Here is a 22,192-nt window from a genome sequence, read left to right as displayed (position 1 = left end):
CTCTCTCTCTGTCCCTGTTTTGATAAATTGTTCCTCTTTATTCTCTCTCTCACTTATATTTAGCAGCTCCCACGTTGCGTACTCAGTCCACTCAATTTTAGATTTTTAAGTGTCTGGTGCCTTAACTTGTTCTTCATTGTGCCCTTTCTCTGAGGTAAACAACTTTCTTTCTTTCTTTCTTGAGCTTATTAAGCTTCTTTGGCAGCTGTACACTGCATTGTCATTGATTTTCAAAAGGGCATGTTTGTTTTGCTCTTGCTTGATTCATGTTATGGTAAAGTGGCTCACATGGTATTGTTAATTTGAGAAGATTTAAGTTCTTATGTGTATGTGTGTCTGTTTCTTTCTTTAAAATCATTCTGCTACTGTTTCATTCTGCATTCTGGAGTTGAAATGGGGTTTGGTTATTTTTCAGTTTTCTGATCCATTATTTCATTATGCAGATTGCATATAGGTTTTTAGTGCTGAAGCATCAAAATGGGGAGATATTCAATACCCTTTATGGGTGTTCTGCTACTGTTCTGTCTGGTTTCATCTTCAGAGGCAGAATATTTGAAGTATAAAGACCCTAAGGCGCCACTGAATGTCAGAATCAGTGACTTGTTGAAGCGAATGTCTCTCGAAGAAAAGATAGGCCAGATGACACAGATTGAAAGGAGTGTTGCTACTCCTGATGTGATGAACAAGTACTTCATTGGTATGCACTGAAAATGACTAAATCAAGTGCTTAGTTAGTACTACTTAATAAATTTTCATTTATTTTGTTAATTTTATTGTAAATGTAATGAGGTGACATTGTGGATGTGCATCTTATCATTGATGGGCAGGGAGTGTGCTCAGTGGGGGAGGGAGTGTTCCGGCAACAAAGGCATCTGCTGCGAGCTGGCAGCAAATGGTGAATCAGATGCAAAAGGCAGCATTGTCTACTCGCCTTGGGATTCCAATGATTTATGGGATAGATGCAGTTCATGGACACAACAATGTCTACAATGCTACCGTTTTTCCTCACAATGTTGGGCTAGGAGTTACCAGGCAAGTTTATGTATATGCTAGAATTGAAAGAGTAGTCATGAAATCTCATTTGATAACTTTGATTGGAATGATTTGGTTTTTCCAACTGTTGGAAGCTAGATTTGAACATGTAAGCATTTTTGCTAAACCCCAGATCAACAATGAAAAGCATTTCCTTAGAGTTTGTGCTATTGTGATCTCTAAAATGAATGCTATTTTGATCTTTAGTTGTAATGAAATCTACTGTTTAATAGGGATCCTGTGCTCATAAAGAAGATTGGAGAAGCAACTGCCCTTGAAGTTAGAGCTACTGGAATTCCGTATGTCTTTGCTCCATGCATTGCGGTAAGTAAGCAATATTTAAATATTGGGTTGTTGTTCAAGTCACATATAACATTGACCATGTATGCTAACATGTTGTTAATTGATTCATCCACAGGTCTGCAGAGATCCAAGATGGGGACGTTGCTATGAAAGCTACAGCGAGGACCCTAAGATTGTTAAAACTATGACTGAAATTATACCTGGTTTGCAAGGAGATATCCCTGGCAATTCCATTAAGGGAGTTCCCTTTGTTGCTGGAAAGTAAGATTTTTGTCAGTAACTAAATACTAATAAATTTTTATTGAGGATACTATGAATATATAAATTGATTGTCCTTCATAAAGCACTTGTGTTGGATGATTCGGATTATTGATGTTCTTCTATCAAGGGCCTTACAGCCTATTTTATTATTACAAAATGCATTTCGTTCAGAACTTTATTTTTTATGCTTTCGGTGACAGCATTATATTCAATTTATACATTTTCATAAATACTCTCAATGCATATAAAGGTAGTATATCTAAGTTTTATTAGTTGTTATCAATCATTTTGTCTATGAATTTAGATATTGTATGTTAAAACTCATGCTTTTCTGTTCCCATCAGTCTGGGGACACAATCTTAGCATTCCTCAGACTATTTTATTATATAAATTGTAGAGACCTGAACTAAAAAAAAATCTTTTCTTTTTAATTACTTTAACCCAGGAACAAGGTTGCAGCTTGTGCCAAGCACTACTTAGGAGATGGTGGCACAAACAAGGGAATCAATGAGAACAACACTCTGATCAGTTACAATGGACTGCTTAGCATTCACATGCCGGCATACTATGACTCTATCATCAAGGGTGTTTCAACAGTGATGATCTCGTACTCTAGCTGGAATGGGATGAAAATGCATGCAAACAAAAAACTTATCACTGGTTACCTCAAGAACAAATTGCATTTCAAGGTAAAAAATTGTCTAATCAACTCTATAATTTAAATATTAACAAGTCAAAACGAAATAGAAAATAAAGATGAGCGGAGATGCTTCATGTGATGTGCTTTTTTCCCTATCTTTCAGGGTTTTGTCATATCTGATTGGCAGGGTATTGACCGGATTACCTCTCCTCCTCATGCTAACTATTCATACTCTGTTCAAGCTGGTGTCAGTGCTGGAATTGATATGGTAAGTTTCATTATCACTTTGAAGGAGTAAAAGAAAGTTATATAAAATGTTTTTTTTTCAGCCTGAGAATTTTGTTATTTCATTATTTAACAGATTATGGTTCCCTTCAACTACACTGAGTTCATTGATGAACTAACCCGTCAAGTAAAGAATAATATTATCCCAATCAGCAGGATTGATGATGCCGTGGCAAGAATCTTAAGAGTAAAATTTGTCATGGGCCTATTTGAAAATCCATATGCTGATCCAAGCCTCGCAAACCAACTGGGTAGCAAGGTACATTTTCTTGAGGATATCATTTGAACACATGGTGGATATTTTCTGCATTTCTTTCGAATGGAAAGACTTTGTTTCTTGATAATATTATATCATTCATGTATGAAACAGGAACATAGAGAAATAGCAAGGGAAGCTGTACGGAAATCCCTAGTGTTGCTAAAGAATGGTAAATCTTACAAGAAACCACTGCTTCCTCTTCCCAAAAAGTCCACAAAAATACTGGTAGCAGGAAGTCATGCTAACAATTTGGGTTATCAATGTGGAGGATGGACAATTACCTGGCAGGGGCTTGGTGGCAATGATCTCACTTCAGGTAAGTCAATAAGTTTTTGTTGGTGTCTGCAAAAATACTCTGCAAAGCCAAAATCTGTAGTTTAATTCTCTCTTGGGGTGGTTGTGACATTACATATATTTGTATTTTCTATCACATCAAATCAGTATCAATTCCAAATTATTTAACCTCTGCATGCCTAGTATTATTCTTTCATTTCTTTATTCTCTCTACTCAAAATCCTATAATTTCATCGGTTACTTCCAAGTCTTTGATCAATTCGTAATTTCATGAAGTCATTTACATATTAAAAATCTTAGTTTGCAATTATTATTAAAAGGCTTAAATATGTTTATAATCCCTAATACATATCTGATTTTTTCATTTGTTTAATAATTTTTCGCTCCCTGATAAATTTTTTTCCATTTGTTATTAGTCAGAACTAAAATAAAATTCGTTAATTTATTAGGGAACAAACACAAAATTTGTTAATTTATCAGAAACTAAAACAAAATATCATGGACCAAAAACATAAGTATTGTTTTATGAGGGACTCAACCCAAAACAAAAGTTTTTATTAGAAAGCAAACACAAAAATCTGATATTTATTAAGGATTAAAAAATATTTAAGTCTTGTTAAAATCTCTGCTTTGGAGTCTTAATCCTACATGGACTGACATGAAAAACATTCATACCAGGTAGCCACTTGGGATATTTAATCATAGTTTCTTTATGTGGGATAGTTATAGAACATGTGATAGAAATTTCATTTTGCAAACAGGTACAACCATCCTTGATGCTGTGAAACAAACCGTTGATCCTGCCACTGAAGTTGTCTTCAATGAAAATCCTGATAAGAACTTTGTCAAGTCATACAAATTTGACTATGCCATTGTTGTTGTGGGAGAACACACTTATGCCGAAACATTTGGTGACAGTTTGAATCTGACTATGGCTGATCCTGGTCCAAGTACCATCACCAATGTGTGTGGGGCTATTCGATGCGTAGTTGTTCTTGTCACTGGCCGCCCAGTTGTGATTAAGCCATATCTACCCAAAATCGATGCACTTGTAGCTGCATGGCTTCCTGGCACCGAAGGTCAAGGTGTCGCCGACGTTCTCTACGGCGACTATGAGTTCACCGGCAAGCTGGCAAGAACATGGTTCAAGACAGTTGACCAGCTCCCAATGAATGTTGGTGATAAACATTATGATCCTCTATTTCCATTTGGATATGGGTTAACTACAAACATCACTAAATATTGAAAGTGAAACCTCATGTAACATGTCCAAGAGCACACTACCTTTTTTTTCCACTTGGAGCCTTGAAATTGTCTATTGATGAGTGAATTGTTAATTTATGCTTTCGTATATGTATAACTAGCATCAGAACCCTTCAAAATATCAATTCATTATCCTTAACTAGGGCAGACTTTTCATTTTGATTACTATTGTTAACCCTGTTGCTTTTTGCTTCTCTTATGCCCACAAATTATTTGATTGAATTTCTTAACCATACTAATTCGGGTAAAATTAAAAAAATATGTTGAAAAAGTTTCTCCTTATAAAGTAACGTTTGATTGCCTTAACAATTAAATAATTAGATTCTTGTTGTCTAATCTATATAATTTATAAAGAAAAGCACATATATCTTGATCATAACGCTGTAGCATGCGTATGTGATATATGCAGAACCGTAATACCGCTAGCTTATCTATTTTAAGTGCTATTTTGATTGTAACATTTGAGTTTCCAAGAAAAAACTAAACCGTACGCTCCATGTTTAAAAGAAAATGGGAATCTCACTCATAATCATAAAACTAAACCCATAATAGAATATGATCATTCGGAAATAAATATTCCAAAACTATTCTGGAAGGTAAAAATAAAAATAAGTCCTCCAAAACTGTTGGAATAGCTAAGATAAAAATTACCTTTCAAAATGGACAAATGGCCATTCTGAGAATTCCGGGTGACAGGACCATTTTTGTCCACAAAATGGAAAGTACATGATGGTTGGTTGGGAGATGCAGGATTCAAATCCCTTTACATACAGCTCACCCTTTACCTAAGTATCTGTTTGTTTGAGCCATAGGCCCCCTCCTTGTCACCAAAGAAAGAAATAGGAGTTGCTATAAGTCTAAGATTTATTTTTACTCATCGCATCACCTGACAATTTATTTTTTAAACCATTTCAACGAAAAAGCCTCCTATGAAAACTAATTTCCGTAATATAAGCCTAAGATAAATTTTAATATTGTGGAAACTAGTTTATGCAAGATCTGCGAAAAGTTGAGGTACAAATTTTTACATTAAGAAAATTTTTGTAATAAAAAAATTATACTATAGAGACTAGTTATCGTAAGATCTACGGGAAAAAAAAGTGAGGTGTAAATTAAACATTAGTTTTTGTTATGTGAAAATTATATTGCAAAATGATTTAAAACCTTAAATTAAAGAGGTTATGTCCTGTTAGCCAGTCAACGTGCCACTTTTAATTCTGCCAACATTCAACTTTTGAATTGCTCATTTTCCGTCAATTGAGGTGAAATAAGCAAGATCTATACCTAAATCTGAAGTTATCTAACTGCATGGTAGTGTTTTACGCGTTGCTAATTATGATGCAATGAACATAGCAAGAGTGGCAATGGCGAACATCAAGTTCACCTACTTTGCACCCTATACAACTCCACCGTGTTCTAACATGAAAAGTGAGCATGAGCATGTAGCGCCACCAGATATCATCAATTACTATAAATATTGGTAACAGAACCTTAACGATTAGCATTATCGAAGATAACCCAATCTAAACAAAAGCCCCCTAATGAAGAGGGATGGACCCATAACCAACATATACAACCTGGGCCTATACAGTTTCTTACCTTAGCTTTGCCCTTGATTTCAGTAATAATGGATCCAAAAAGACAAGAAAAACTATAAGCTGGATGATCAATAAGAGAGCTAACCTAGCAATCTCTCCATAAATGTCAATTTACAAGTTTGATAGAATACTTACGGCCAAGTATTTAGTAAATTATTCTATTGTGAGAAGTCACCACCACATCTTAAGGCGTGTTGAATGGTTTCTGCTTTAGAACCTCCAGACTGAAATCACGTGGAGGTGGAAAATGGGTCCGCTCTGGAATGTGGAGTTTTCAAACTTTTCATTTATATTCTTCTCTTGACCTCTTTGGTCTACGTTTCTGGATCACTAATCAGTATCTAGACAGGCATCATCTTATTCGTTATCTATTAGACATACTGCCTTTCATCTTCTTCTGAGAACACTTTGGGCTCGGTTTTTGCTTGTCAGAAGCTGTTTTTGTCTGCAAATAAATATTACTGTTAACCAAACTGAGAAACATTAACCTCCATGAAGAATGTTACACCTAAAACTTCAAAGACATAAATATATTTGAGGTCCCTGATATATGTCCGATTTTTGTTTTGAATCCTGATAAATTTTTCCAATGTTCTGAGTCTGATATATTAAAAGTTTTGTTCTGGGTCTTTACCGCCAGTTAAGTGATAATGTGACACTATCCTCAATGGCTCTTCCAACATATATTAGCTGTTGGGATGGTACTATGGCATCACTTAACTGACGACAGAGACCCAAAATAATTTTTAATATATCCGGGATTCAGAATAACGAAGTTTAAGAAATTTTCCTATTTTTAAATGGGATGTTCTATGCAATATTGATATTTTTATTCTTTTCCTTATTCTTTTGGGAATAAAGAGAGATTGAATTGTCTTTTCACAAAACTTAATTTCACTTGCTTGTTCTTTTGAAAATTTGAGACTCGACTCAATCATAAGATCCAAAATCTGCAATGTTCTGTACAGTTGACAAAACCAGAACTTCCCCTTAAATTTTTCAAAACCTTTTCTTTATTTCTTTATCTAACTTATCTGTTTTGATTCATTTTTTTTTTGAACTGCATCTGTTTTGATTCATTAAATTCATTAATTAATGGAGTAGTAGCTGACTGCACTTTTACAAATATATTTTTCTTATTTTCTACAAGCAAAGATGCAGATGAACTTTAAAATTAAACGACATGTAGAAATGTATCTTCAGCCAGATGACAATTCCTCATGCAAAAGATCCTCCATTATATACAAGAAACTAGACAACTTCTGCTACAAAATTTAAAACTTTCTTATCAAGTTAATCAGTTCAGATGAGATTTAAGCACTCAGCTCCAATACTTTATAAGAAGTATAATGATACCTTTTTATTACTGGACTTTGGTCCCTCCGGATCCATGGAAGTATCATGATTTGCAGTTCCCTGGTCTAGACAGTTTGTTAGATCCTCCAAAGATGCATCACCTTCCTCATTTATCCGTATAGCCTTGTTAGGTTTTTTCTTTTGCTTACTCTTTACCTGAAAGGAAAAGTCAGATCAAATATAATTGGAAAAATTCTCACATTGTTTGTGGATTCTGGAATGTTTCACACTGTTGACCAGAAGGAAATTCAACATATTGGAAATTTGAATATTGGGACACCAGATTCACAATTAACCTGGAGAGGAATTTCCTTTAACTTCTGTTGCAATTGAACATCATCAAGAAGCAAAGATACAACATCCTCGGGAGCTAAAAGATCACCACCAACAGAACCACCAGTCATGACAAGGTTCTGTACAGTACTTTTCTGACTTGCTCTATGAAGAATCTTCTCTTCAACTGTCTCTTTACATATAAGACGGTAAACAGTAACCTACAAGTTTTAAAGTACATATAAAATTAGTTTTGAAATAAAACAATAAGCTAAGCAGTTAGAAATTCAGAACTAAATCCAAAGAAAGCAAAATGTGTGAGATTTAAGTAAACCAAAAGCAAGGAGGAACCACAGAGCTATATCCAAGGAAGGAAGTTCTATATAAACCATTTGTTTGAGAAGTGACATTCAGAGACGGAACTAGGTTGATTCCAAGGGGGGCAGTTGCCCCCCCAAAAGCCCAGAATGTGCTCATTATATGCATTAGTATCATATTATTGCCACCCCTTCTTTCTCTTGGCCCTCCTAAATTCTCATCTTCTTCACCCCCAAAGGCTTTATTAATACATAGTTTTATGTCTTTTAGGTTTCAGTAGAAAGGAGAGTTTTAATTCTGGATTGCTTTTAAATAGTTTTATAGATACTTTTATTTACGTTAAGACTTTTAGGCAATGTTAAGATTTTTTTTTGTTACAAAATTTTTGTTAAGAATAAAATATACATTACACTGATTATAGATTTTATACTTAAATATGTTTATAATCTTTGTATAATGAATGAGATAGGCAATTATTCTAATTTAAATTGCTTTTAGTTTGTTTTAGTGAATAATTTTATATTGTTACTAAGGATTTACAATATTTAAAATTTGGTACATAAATTAATTTTAATTATAATAAATTAATTTTTGTACAGCAATCAAAGTATGACAGCTCAAAAAACTCTTTCGCCATTCTCTAAGAAAAAAGAAGTCAAAATTTTGATCTATCTCATCCTACTCTTATGCCACAAATTTCAAAACAAGCTTGTAATAAAAAACAAGTAAATAATCTTTACTTAGAGATGAACTAACATCTTTTGTCTGACCCAAACGATGAGCTCTATCCATCGCCTGTAGATCCAATGTTGGATTCCAATCACTCTCGTAAAATATGACTGTGTCAGCAGCTGTCAAGTTGATACCCAATCCACCAGCTCTTGTACTCAGTAAGAACACAAAAATATCACTCCTGAAACAAAGATATAAAGAAACAAGTCATCTTCAGTAGTCTCACCAAAGTAGACACATTAAAGCATGACAACAAAGACATTACCTGTGCTGGAAGTCTCTAACCATGTCTCTGCGATCCTGAATAGTGGATGACCCATCAAGTCTAAAATATCTATATTTTCTATAGTTCATATAGTCCTGCAAGAAAGATTAAACCAAGTATCAAATGTGAAACAAACCCACCAAAGTTGAAAGCTACACAATAACATGAGAACAAGAACCATGCAACTTGTGTAAATAGAACTTAAGCATAGCAGGACTATTTCCACTTTGATATCACTAGCATTACCCAAGCAACCTCTGCCCAAATTTTAAAAAATAAACTATAATAAAAAATACATTCAACTTTTTTAGCTGCTTCAATGCAAAAAAAAAAAAAGAAGAAGAAAAGAAAAAGAAAAATGGCAATTTCCAGGTTCCAAGCCAATCATATGTAACCATTACATTGAAGGGAAATGAACTTACATGGCAAGGGGCTCTCGTAATAACAATGGTTTTAAACCTTTATTTATTCACATCTCACCTCTTAAGACACACTTGGATATAAAGCCAGATATATTTTTCATAAAAACCAATATCAAAAGGCTCAACATTGTCATAAGTTCAACAATACCTCCAAAATATTCAGCATCTTAGTCATCTGAGCAAATAAGAGAACACGATGATTTTCTGCTCGTAAGCGCTTCAATAATATATCCAGTGTTTGAAGCTTCTTAGAGTCCTATATTAAACAGAAAGTAATCAGTTCATTGTAATAACTTCTATGTCAATGCACTCAATACAGTAAGACATGACAAAAGGAGGAAAAACACTTACAGTGAGCAACTTTGCTGGATCAAAATTCCGCACAGGCGGTGAAGAGCCAAAAATACCATACGTGAACTGAAGTGCAGGCTGTGAAATGGGTAATTCAGAATCGATCTCTTCAATTAAATGAGAAGGATTATCAGGCTTTCTAGGCCCATTACATTCAGATGTACGCGCAAATCCCACAAACAACCTCTTAACCCAAGGATCATGTAATTCTTCAATCATTTTATAGGAGAAGTTTCTGTCTGAGCAGTGAGCACAAATCTATACGAATAAAAGTGGCAGACAATTAATTATTATTTTGGAAAAATAAAGGCATATGTTTTGGAGGATGTAACACAAGACTAGATAACAAAGTAGCATCACATACTGGGGGAGCTCTAGTTGGTGGGATATATGTGTATGCTGAGTGAAGAAGCCTTGCATTTGATGAAAGCCTATCCTGATGTGAGACCATCAAGGCCTCAAAAGGAGCATTGGTGGGTCCAGTTGCAAACTTTTTCTGAAGAAACTTGGTCTCATATCTTGATGGCAACAATAACATTCGTGAAACAGCTCTCACTTTACCTTTCTCAAGGTAACATTCAGGATCACCGATTGTGGTCTCTATAAGAAAGTCTAAAACTTCATCAAGGAACTTCCGTTCCCATCTCATCATTGAAAATAACAGTCGCTCCATAAAAGAACCAGTGGCCATAAATGCCACCTCTTGGGGAGACAAATCCATCAGATGGGTAAAACCAAAGTTTCCACTTTTAACAATAATATCTTCTGAGAAGATAGATCGATGAACATTTTCAGGTCTAAAAATATTAAAATATTTCTGAAAAGATTCCCTGCAGATACCATGACCAACAGCCGAACTTTGTATAATCTCTTTATAGACAAGTTTTGGTATCTGTAAAAATTAAAAAATGGGAAGAGGAGTAACAAACAATCAGAAAAGAAAAGGAGTACTAACCTAACGGAGTAGGATATACAAAACAAAGGAAAAAATAATTTTGTTTTGCTAAATAAAGATTATTAGAATCTAGTGTGACAGAATATTCATTGACTCTCAGATCTCTGTCCTTTATTCTTCATAATCTTAACCCAACCACTGTACATTTTACTGAATAATACCCCAATTAAACATCAGAGTGTCCTCTTTATTATCCACTAAGCGCCTGATCTGAATCTCTTGAAATATTTTTCCTTCTCATAAAATGGACGAAAAGGGAAAAATATGGAAAGACATGGAAGGTGGCAACAAGGTACAATTGACTCTTAATATCTTGCAAAATGTAATTGCATTGTGTACAACTCACTTTTCAGAAAATTCTTCCACAAGTTTCATGACAGCTGCCTTTTGCCTATGATGATAAAATAACTGATGGGAATTGAGAGTTAGAGGCAGTTATGACAGTTATGTGTAGAAAATAACTGTTTATACACATAACTGTCATAACTGACACGACACTCAATTCCCATCAATAACTAATTCAGGCTTATGCTATATAATATAATTCTAAAACTATAATGCAAGCCTTAAACACTAGATACCAAATAACCACATATACCAGCATGTAGCAAGATTGCAACAAGGTACTGACTACTAAATGAAATTGACTTTGCTTTAATAAAAAAAAATCGATGATGGAATGAATTTGCTTTGACTTCAAAGATAAACTACAGTACAATAGCCAAATATTATTGTCAGAAAGTAGGTTTGGGCCTAACTTAACCCTAAAAAATCGGCTTGTAAGGTGAGAATTACTCCCCACTTATATAATTTATCTTGACACTATCTTTAGTCAATGTGGGACTTCGACACATCCCCTTTTGCCCACAACTACCCGCCATGTAGGACTTTCAACACACCCTCTATCTAGAGGTGACCACAATTTAGGTGGCTTTTTCTAACATCCCCCCTCACGCTCAAGGCTACCTGCTTAGAGTGTGACATACAAAGGGACCCATCAAGGATAGACTTTGATACCATGTCAAAAAGTGGGTTTGGGCTTAACTCAATCCTACAAAACTGGCTTGTAAGGTAAGGATTGCTCCCCACTTATATAGTTTATCTCGGCACTATCTTTAGACGATGTTGCACTTCAACATGTCCCCATGGCTACCCACCATGTGGGACTTTCAACACACCCCCTCTATCTAGGGGTGACCACAATTTAGGTGGCTTTTTCCAACAATTATATAATACAAACAGTCCCTAGATTACATGTGTTTTTGATTGGATAAGACTTACTTATAAAGGAATTGATGCAAATAAGTTGGAATTGAGTTTACACAATCCTTTGCAACATCGTGAGTGATTTTGTAAAACCCAAGCCTTAGGAAACACATATTTTACTTTTGCTTCCATATTAATGATATCATGACAATACTAGTTAATAAGAATGAGAAAGAGGGAAGAAGGAAGAGAAAATTATGAAATTGAATGTTTTGATTTTTGATATAGTAGATAAGGTTTGAGAAGGCACCTCATATGATATCGGGTTATGCCCACCAGGATAGTATATATTCTCTAACTCCCCGAATGGAGGAGGTGGAAGGGAATTTGGAATTTCTCCAAAGTAAAAGTACGTGCTCCCTTCGTTCCTTTCAAACAACTCTGGATGGTTGCAAACCTACCATATTTCAGTAGCAATTTTAGTATAGGAAACTTTTTTGGGGGGGTGGGGTGTGGGACATCTTTCTACTGAAATCAATAATCCGCTAAAAAAAGAATAGTAATGGATAAAATGGACTATTATCAACCTACCTTCCTTAGTTGAATAACAATATTCATTAAACTCATAACTTTCTTGTCATTGAGCTGCCCACGATTACTATCAAACAACCCAGCAAGAGATATCTTGTTCTTAATAGCTTGATAGAAAGCTTGCTGCCGAGAACTCAACTTGCAATGCACCATAACCTCAGTTTTATTAGTCAGCTCAGAAATTACATCCTTTTTAACACGTCGCAGCATGAAAGGTTTTAGTATTGAATGCTGTTAGAAGAGTAAACAAAAGATAAGTCAAAAGTACTAAAAGGAAAAAAATTATAAGTCTTCAAAAACAAGCTAAAATGGGCATTAATAAAATAAGGGTCACAGGTTGACACACGTTATGGCTTTAATCATCACATCCCCGGGACATGTATCATGGAAATAACAAATGTTAAGAATTAACAAAGACAAGAACAACATTATGAGAATGAGGAATGATTTGGAAACCTACTTCAATGTCAGTACAGTATATTACAACTAGGCAAACACCAATACTACCCAAGCACATTCAGCATGTGCTTAATACTCTTCACAAACATAAATACCACCAATAACAGTTTCCCAATTGCAAGACACAATTCAATTCCTCCACATTCACAAAGGCTAGCAAAGGTGTAGTTATATATACTATGAAGTTTCTGATTAGTTAATCAAATATAATAATATTTTTTTAAAAAAAATCATCATAATTTAACTTAACTTCGTACCCCATTGCCCAGAGGCTCTTCGCTATGCGAAGGTATGGGGGAGGAGGCTCTTCGTACCCCATTGCCCATCATAATATAGTAATATATTTTAACCACATGATTACTAGTTTCTGTGAATACCACACAGGAAAGCCAAACTTACCAATCTATTAAGCTGGTGCTCATTCAACGTACCCCCATGTTCTGCATGGTTCTCAATTCTGGCATGAGATTAATCATAAAAGACTGTAAGACTTTAGTTAAATGGCTATAGTATCCAATACACAGTGAGGAATGCAATTCAATAAATACCCTTTCGAGAACCACTCATTAAACTGCTCATGGCTGTCAAATAAAGTTGGCATGATAAAGTGCAGAAGAGCCCACAACTCTGCCATATTATTCTGAACAGGTGTACCAGTCAGCAGTAGGCGATTCCGACAATTAAAGCTGAGAAGTGTCTTCCACCTTATACTGTTAGATAAAAAGAATTTCAAAAGGTAAACTGATCATAACACTGATGATGATATGAATTAAACCATTAAAATAACCATACATTTAAAAGGTATACACAATTTAAGCCTAAGAAAAAATGCACCACACAAATAATTATTCAGTTTTCTTATATGAAAAACATTGGTTGAAAATAGTGATCAATAAATAACTTGTGACATTCACTTGTGCATTCCAAAAACAGAGATTATTTCAAAACCTGTTTGAACTTTTGATTGCCTGGGCTTCATCTAAAACCATGTACTGCCATTTCACACGGCGAAAATACTTCTCATCAGTTACTAATAGCTGATAGCTTGTGATAAGAATGTGGAATTTAGCCTCCCTGGTAAACAAGAAAGCAGTAACCACAGTAATCAGAAGGATGAAAATAGAAAATGAAATTAACATATGACACACAAAGACCAAAATAATGCATGATTCACTATCTCAGAACTTCTAAGGTTCTAATCAAGATACTCTGAGGATGAATAATGCATTAATACTCACTAAAGATCTATACTAATCTAGGAAGGGGATTCTGCCTTTTGTTGAGCATTTTTTTTACTTTCCTAAAATCCCAAAGTTTTGCTTAATGATGATTGAAAAGTGAGGATAGATCATTATTTCAAATCAGGCAAAATGAGTCCCTTCTGTTAAGGAACAATTTCATATTGCTTTGTACCCTATGAACAAAACTATTAGCATTGCTGCTACCATTCTTTTAAAGACCAGAAAATGCTTCAGAAATTAGCATTACCTACGATAAAGATCCTTTGGGTTAATACTTTTCCTAAGCACTGCTCGCTCTGAAAGTCCTCCCCAATATGGAAGTCTTTTAATCTCAGGGCAGAAGCGTTCAAGTTCCTCATTCCAATTATTCAATACAGAAGCAGGTGCAACAACCAGAAAAGGTCCCCATATGTTTTTCTCCTGCATGAGACATGCCAGTTAAAATAAAGTCACAAACATGCACAAAAACACTAGTTTGAATAGAGACCTCAGCCAAATGGGCTAAAAATGCCATAGCCTGTATGGTCTTTCCAAGTCCCATCTCATCAGCAAGTATGCCATTTAAACCCTGAAAGCAACCAAAAGCATTCAAATTAACAACAACCCAAAACAGAAACAAAAATAAAACAGAAAACTAAAAATATCATGAGCAAGTTATTTGGGATTGCTCAACAACCTGCTCATAACAATTAACTAGCCACTGAAGACCTTTCAGCTGATATTCTTTTAGACAACCTTTAAATAATTCTGGTGTCTGAACTGTGGATACCACTGGCATGGTTGATCTGTGCAATATAACAACAAAAACACGGAAACATACAAATACACAGTTATATATATGTCCATGTAGTGTGCATGCATACATCCATATATAAAAACAATAAAGAGAGCGAAAGCTCACGGGGTTTGCAAATCAATGTTACTTCCTCCTGCTAATTGCCGTGTAAGTGAATCGGCTTCATCCACCTGGCGGAACCTCAAGCATGCACTGTCAAAAGCATTAGTCAACATTCTCTGTTTAGAGACTGCTTCTTGAGCAGCCTTCAAAGCTTCCTTCTTTAATTCAGCCTCTTCCGGATCTTCCTCCTCATTATGCCCAGCGTCTGAAGAGTCAAACAGTACATCTTGATCATTTGTGTTTTCATCTACCGAGGGTAAAGCATCTGAAGAGTGTACACTTGACTTGTTCTGCATAAAGTGGCTGTACAGCTCAGTTTGTTGTATGAGAAAATTAAGCCTTTGCTGCTGCCTCTTAGCTTCTCGAAGCTCTTGTTCACGCCTCAAAGCTTCAGCAGCTTCTTTCTCCTCTCTTTTCCTGACTTCGGCCTGAAAGAAGTTTTAATGAAAAGCAAAAGTGAATTGACATATTGTGAAGATTTTCACATTCAAAATACAATTCTATGTACAGAACTACAGATTATCAAACATGCAGGTCTACCAAAAAAATAAAACCACCCATTTTCTGCCAGATATAACAGAGTGAAATATATCTAATAAACAGCCCAATTCTTCTCATTTGAGTGTCAAAAGCCACCTAAACTTAAAAGCTTGTAAAAATTAGTGTTAGAAAAGCACATTTATTACATGTAAATATGGAAATATCCATTACTACTAATTATGGATTTAGATGGATTCTTTGTAACCATGATTGATATTATTATACCCTAATACGTAATTACAAAAGAGCATGAATAGACATACAACACACAACATTTGATATATCCTTTCTATATATGGTATCAAGAGTTTAGGTTTCTTTTTTTTCCACTCCACTCTGCTACATGTTGTTCCCATTTACTGGTGCCATGACCTGCAACCACTGTGCATCTCATTTCCCCCACCACCATGACTCCTTTCTCCGGCGTGCCTAGTCGATCTGCACCGCCGTCTTCTCCTCTCTCCAACAACCCTCTACAACCATTTTTTAGTTGATTCCACGTGGCCTCCAAAGCATTATCCGTAGATTTTGGTGCTTCTGTGACCTTTACCATTGTACTGGTGTGAAACTGTGACAGGCAACTATAGTAAATTGATGTTCGTCATCTCTACAATATGATTTTCTACCTGATTTCGGTTAAGGTTGGAAAACTTGGATGTGTAGACCTATCTTGGTAAGCTTGATCATTTAATTGCTGATTTTGAAACCCCATGTTTACTAGTGATGCAGCAACTGATGTTGAACAACAACGCAAGAGTTTTATGGTTCTTGCACTTGCCGGTCTCCTGCCTGAACTTGATTTCGTTCATAATCAAATTTTACCATGCTCTCATGTTCCATCATATTACATGGAAAGTGAACTGTTGCATCTCTCCACTCCACAGGCTTTCGGCCACGCTTCTGCCCCTCCTACCTCCATTCTTGTCTCCCGCTCTTCTTATCATGGTGAACAAAATGGGGATTGTGATGATCAATGTTGTGGTACTTGCTAAATGCTACACTTAATGCAACCACTATGGGAATCTTCAGGCGGAATGCTGCACCAAGGCTAGACAATAGTCCAATCCTGTTAATGTGGCACAAGTCCCCTCCCTCCACCGGCACCACTTAAATTGGGCAAAGACGTACTCTTCCTAACCTTCACTTATATTATGTACTTTAGCAAGCTCGCCTACACCCTTGATTACTCTGTTCTAGTCCAGGATCATGTACTAGTCGACGATTGAAGCATGACATGAGTCTCAAGGATTATATCAACTTTCACCATCGGTTACATGTGTCTTTGTTGCCTCCAAAACTCTTGAGCATCAACAGTTAGGTCACCCTAGTCTAGACAAATTGTGTCTTTTGGTTCCAGTCTAAACAGGTTTCTAAGTTCAAATATTTGAGATCAATCATACAAGGGAGAAATTAATGAGGATGTCACACATAGGATACAAGCGGGATGGCTATGGAGAAAGGCATTGGGAGTTATTTGTGATCACAAAGTACCTTCTAAACTAAAGGCAAGTTTTATCGTATAGTACAACTATACTATATGGTAGTGAATGTTGGGCTTTAATGGGACAACATGAGAGAAAAGTGAGAGTAGCAAAAATGAGAATGTCAAGATGGATGTGTGGTCATATAAGAAAGGATAGAATACAAAAATGACTATATACAAGAAAAGATTGGTGTAGCACCCATTCAGGAGAAGATGATAGAAAACTGGTTATGGTTTGGGCATTTTCTAAGAAGGCCACAAGAGTCACATCTCTATCACCACAAGGTTTACTAATTTGAATGCCTCCCCTGTACCTTAGTATCCTCCTATTCCCCTATGTATAGATATGATGGGCCTGGCCCATAAGATCCCTCTAATTTAGCTTTTTTTCCTAAGGATAAGATAAATAATAAAAAAGATAAAGATAGACAAAGATAAAAGGGTAACGAACTTATTCCTATTTTTCTAGATAAAGATAAATAAAAAGATAGCTAACTTATTTCTATTTTTCCTAGGATAAATAAAAGATAATTAACTTATTCCTACTTATCCTAACAAATTGTCAGCTTCATATGCCATTGCATGTGGCTGGCCACTTCTTAATCCCAAAATTCTTCTATGACGACATGGATTTGGAGTTTGATTTTGAGGTCAACAATGGATTGTATGATTGCATTAGGAGGTTGGTTTCACAACCTGATGTGCTACAGAAGATTCTAACTAGGTTGCATCTTTACAAGACTAGTGTTGGTATCTTCAGTTGTGATTTTGCAATTAAACAAACTAAAATTGCTTCTCCTAGTAAGAAACTAAGAACACAACAACTTCTACTAATTGAAGTTTTTTAAAGTTTTAATGTTACAATTCTAAGTCATGCTCTTGGTTTTGTAGCTTATTGGTAGCGAATGTACAAGGTCAAAGCTCCAAATTTTCAGAGGCTGGATATAAAGATTTTTTAGCCTGACCTGTAGAACATCAAGATGTGAAAGAAATTGGAGTGTATTTGAGCAATTTAAATTTATGCTATGTTGCAGATTCATTCTCAAAAAGATATAGGACTGAGCATAAAAATTTGCATGATTTGGTGTTTGTCAAATACAACCAACAACTCAAACAAAGAGATAATGCTAGAGATGGAATTCATCCAATTTCTCTCAAGGATATTGACATGTGCTGGTTAGTGGGAGAGATGGATGATGATGATAATGGGACTGAAAATGAGTTGGTATTTTATGATGATAATGCACTAAATTGGGACACATAGGATACAATTGGGATGGCTTAAATGGAGAAAAGCATCAGGGTTTATTTGTGATCGTAAAGTGCCTACCAAGCTCAAAGGAAAGCTTTATTGTACAGCTATATGCCCAGCTATATTATATGGTAGTGAATGTTGGGCTTTAAAGGGACAACATGAGAGAAAAGTCGAGGGTAGCAAAAATGAGAATGTTAAGATGGATGTGTGGCCATACAAGAAAAGATAGAATACGGAATGACATTATACGAGAAAAGATTGGTGTAGCACCCATTGAGGAAAAGATTGCAGAAAATCACTTAAGGTGGTTTGGGTATGTACAAAGAAGGCCACAAGAGGTGTCAGTAAGAAGAGTGGATAACATGATTTTTAGTTGGAAAAAAGGAGAAGAGGGAGATCGAAGAGGACATTGGAGGAAATCATCAAGGGAGACCTTAGACTCAATAATATCGCTGAAACTTTGGTTTTTAACCATGCCAAATGGCATCATGTAATCCATGTAACCGACTTCATCTAGTGGGATAAGGCTTTGTTGTTGTTGTTGTAATGCACTAAATTGGGATCCATTACAAAATTCTTTGGCTTATCAAAAAAGAAAAGGAAAAAAAAAATTCAATTATCTCATTGACACAAGAGTTTACAATATTAAGATGATCATTAAGATCCATTACATACACAGCATTAACAAGACATGCATACATAATCAAATCAACAAAATCAAGAAACTTCATAAAGGAATTAAAAAGTACCATCTCTTTATCTACTCGTTTCCAGAGCAGCAACATGTCTCTAGCTAGTTTCCGGGTGCGAATGTTAGCACCCTTAATCCATTTGAGTGATCTACTAACTTTCATTTTAACCTGAAAAAAAATGGATTCATAAAAGTTGACACAGAAAATGCAATATCAAAAACCTTGGACTAGACAGCTAAAAACCAAAAAGTAATGAGATAAAACAGAGGCAAAATGTGGGAGGGGAGATAGCGCATGCCTCTCTTTGACAGTAGTCTGAGAACCTCTTGGCATCAATGAGTTGCTTTCGATGAAAATTAGTGAAATTCCTATGATGCTTTGCTATGTCTCTTCTTACAATGTTTATCCAAATCTTCCCAATTCTATCCATTTCTTCCTTCTCTATCAAAGCAGAATCTTTCCTTACCTTTTGCTTCTTCGGTAGGCTTCGCTCAATTATCTGAAACGTCGTAAGTCACAGCAGAATAAAAAGAAAAAGGGGAAAAGAAAGATAAAAACCAGAAGTCTGTCATCATAATATCCAAACTGATGCATACCTCATATGTGTCACCCTTTTCCAAAACCTTAACATAATAAACCTGCAATACACCACCCTCAGATAAAATAGATCGCTTTATGGTTCCAGCAGCACCCTCCGGAATGGATAAATTCAATCCAACATCAGACACTTTCAAGCTGAATTTATGAGGTGAATTAGAAGCTGGCATGGCCTTTATTCTTGCCTGAAGTGATTCATATTGGGATAGGGGTTCCCCCATTCCTGCTTGGTTTCTAGTCCCAAACCTTTTATCAGCAGCCCTCATTGCAGCCAAGGACCCCAAATCCAAGGTACTCTTTAAGTAAAATTCATCGACATGGATATCCAGGAAGTTTGGAAGGTTCAGCATCGGGGCCAACTTATCGTAAATTGGAGGAATCTCATAAGAGATACCATTCCCAATGTCCAAAACAGCAGGTTCATACATAATCCTGCAAGAAGTTCACAAAAGTTATGGTCATTTCTAACTTAAAAAATGACTAACCATTTCATTGGAAACCTCCAACACTATCAATGCAACAGAAAAGGAAGGCAAACCTATCAGTGCCATATTGCTGCTTGAAATCTGCACGACTGAAGTTTCCTTGTTTCTGATCCTGAAGCCATTCCGATGCCCTTTCTTCAGCATGTGATGCTCCCCTACAATCATTCCCTGACTTTTGAATTTTTAAGCCATTGTTACTTTTGACAAGAGGAACAACAACCTGATTTTGATCAGTGTTAGACATGGCATCCTTACGCCTCCTTTTGTATTTCTGAACATGGTCTCCAAGCATTGATTGATATCGTTCCTGTGTCATGTGTGTCCCATAATATCTTCCCTTATTCTCATCATCAGTATCACTGTTCTCAGACCACACCCTCTTACTCGACGAATTCTGCTCCCTTGCGTGCACATTTCCATTACAGTAATTTTCCCTTTCACCTGCTTACAGAAACATCACAAAGATACGTTAAAGCACTTTATTCTGCCGAAATAAAAACGCCATCCAAAATCCAAACAGTAAACTTCACAATAGTAATACCATATTTCAGTATTTCACAAGCATCAAAATCCAAATGCATGCAACAGAAACACCAGAAACAGAAAAGTTAATTAATTAATTAATGCCTACCTTGGCTATCTCTGCTCTCATCTTCCTGACTATTATTCCCATAATAATCAAAATCATCATCATCTTCACGTGGAAGTTTAAAGTTCTTCAAAGGCTACAAAAAAATAAAAAAACGCAATCAGAATATTAAATTCAATGAAAATCAAAATACATGCATTCTTTTTTAAATGCAAATAGCCGATCAATAAAAAAAATAAAAAGACATGTTGAATCTCCAATCCACACAACAATGGTGAAACCACGACAATCGCCGAAAACAAAAATTGGGGAAATCGAACGCCACGAACCTCGAGGTTGAAGAGAGTGGAGTAGGAGAACGAGTGGTTGCGTTTGGATTTGCGATCCATGCGCTAATTTGAAAATAACAGCGAACGAAGAAACCCTAATTTTCCGAAAGAGCGAAGAAGAATAAGAAGAGGTTAGGGAGAGAGGAGAAGAAGCCTTAGCCCTAAAGAAAGGGTGCGAAGGATAAGAAAGGTCGCGGTGAGAGAGAAGAGAAAGATCATAGACGCAGCCGGTGTGCGAAGCACGGGTGAATACTAATGTGCGCTGGGTGGGTGTCATTTTGGGTTAAAGTGCGCTTCTCAGCGTATTTCGAATTTGTTGTTGTGTCGGGAAATTGGGTGTATCAGGGGTTTGCGTTGAGATAGCGCGCTAACGAGCGGGGAGAGGTAACGGTTAGCTGGTGTTAGTACGACGCAGAGAACACGAAGGGAATTTTTAATTATTATTTAAAATTTGAATTAGAAATTAGATAAAAAGAAAAAAAGATAAAAAAAAATAAAGTTGGTGTGTTTTTCAAAACTTGACTCCAGGTACTGACTTACTATATCCGGAGGTGGCCAAGATTTTTTTTTCCAATTCAAAAAAATAATAGATTATTATTTATTTATTATAAAAAAATTAATTTTTATTTAATAAAAATGTTGATTTTTTTATCCGTAGGAATTAAAGATGATATTAAGGGATTAATAATCCTCACATGATCAACCAATTAAGCTAGATTCTTTCATCTGTAAAAAAATCTAATTTAAAATTAAATATTATAATTAAATTATTATTATACAATTAATTTTTATCTCTTAACTTACTTCTAGATTATAAAACTAGTAATCTTTTCTTTAGAAATCTTATCTCAATAATATATTTTATCAAATTTTAATTATTATATAATTAATTTTTATCTTGTAATTTTTTAAATTATAAAATTAATAATAATTTTATCTTTTTAAATAAAGTTTATCTGGAATATTATATTTCATCAAATTTTAGTTATTATATTATTAGTTTTTTTTTTCTTTTGTTAATATCTAATTGTTAAAATCTATTTTTTTAATTGAAAAGAATTCTTATTTTTTAATTCTCATGTAAACAAATGTTATTGAATTGATTGAATATTATTATAATTTGTAAATAATGAAAACAACTAATTAATAGCAGTGTTGTATTAGTGAGATGCAAGCATGCAACATTGGTAAGTGACAAAAGTTGAAAGATACCAACACCA

The 22,192-nt window shown here is 35.2% G+C and overlaps 2 protein-coding genes across 3 annotated transcripts; one reads left to right on the top strand and one right to left on the bottom strand.

Annotated features, from left to right (window-relative positions):
• The first annotated feature begins 84 nt into the window (after positions 1–84).
• On the top strand, positions 85–4,510 carry LOC547729 (beta-glucosidase BoGH3B). Of its 2 annotated transcripts, none has more exon segments than NM_001317579.1 (10): positions 85–154; positions 444–697; positions 828–1,032; positions 1,266–1,356; positions 1,451–1,596; positions 2,042–2,285; positions 2,400–2,504; positions 2,598–2,780; positions 2,892–3,096; positions 3,836–4,510. In NM_001317579.1, coding segments are annotated over 9 exon segments (1,884 nt in total). In that variant the 5' UTR covers positions 85–154; positions 444–477; the 3' UTR covers positions 4,321–4,510.
• A 1,304-nt stretch (positions 4,511–5,814) lies between these two features.
• Positions 5,815–21,381, bottom strand: LOC100796167 (chromatin-remodeling ATPase INO80). The gene is made up of 23 exons (XM_006588895.4): positions 20,973–21,381; positions 20,686–20,779; positions 20,108–20,495; positions 19,569–20,001; positions 19,271–19,471; positions 19,030–19,140; positions 15,006–15,430; positions 14,781–14,889; positions 14,592–14,672; positions 14,352–14,524; positions 13,812–13,937; positions 13,412–13,573; positions 13,263–13,320; positions 12,405–12,635; positions 12,124–12,270; positions 10,017–10,544; positions 9,653–9,910; positions 9,450–9,557; positions 8,880–8,974; positions 8,639–8,795; positions 7,588–7,785; positions 7,292–7,447; positions 5,815–6,380 (listed from the first exon to the last, which is right to left on the bottom strand). The coding sequence occupies exons 1-23, from the start codon at positions 21,030–21,032 to the stop codon at positions 6,300–6,302; spliced, it is 4,380 nt and encodes a 1,459-aa protein (XP_006588958.1). The 5' UTR covers positions 21,033–21,381; the 3' UTR covers positions 5,815–6,299.
• Between the last annotated feature and the right edge of the window lie 811 nt (positions 21,382–22,192).

This window comes from Glycine max, chromosome 10, assembly GCF_000004515.6.
Source record: "Glycine max cultivar Williams 82 chromosome 10, Glycine_max_v4.0, whole genome shotgun sequence".
In the NCBI taxonomy this organism is placed as follows: Eukaryota; Viridiplantae; Streptophyta; class Magnoliopsida; order Fabales; family Fabaceae; genus Glycine; species Glycine max.
This window is presented reverse-complemented; position numbering and strand designations above follow the sequence as displayed.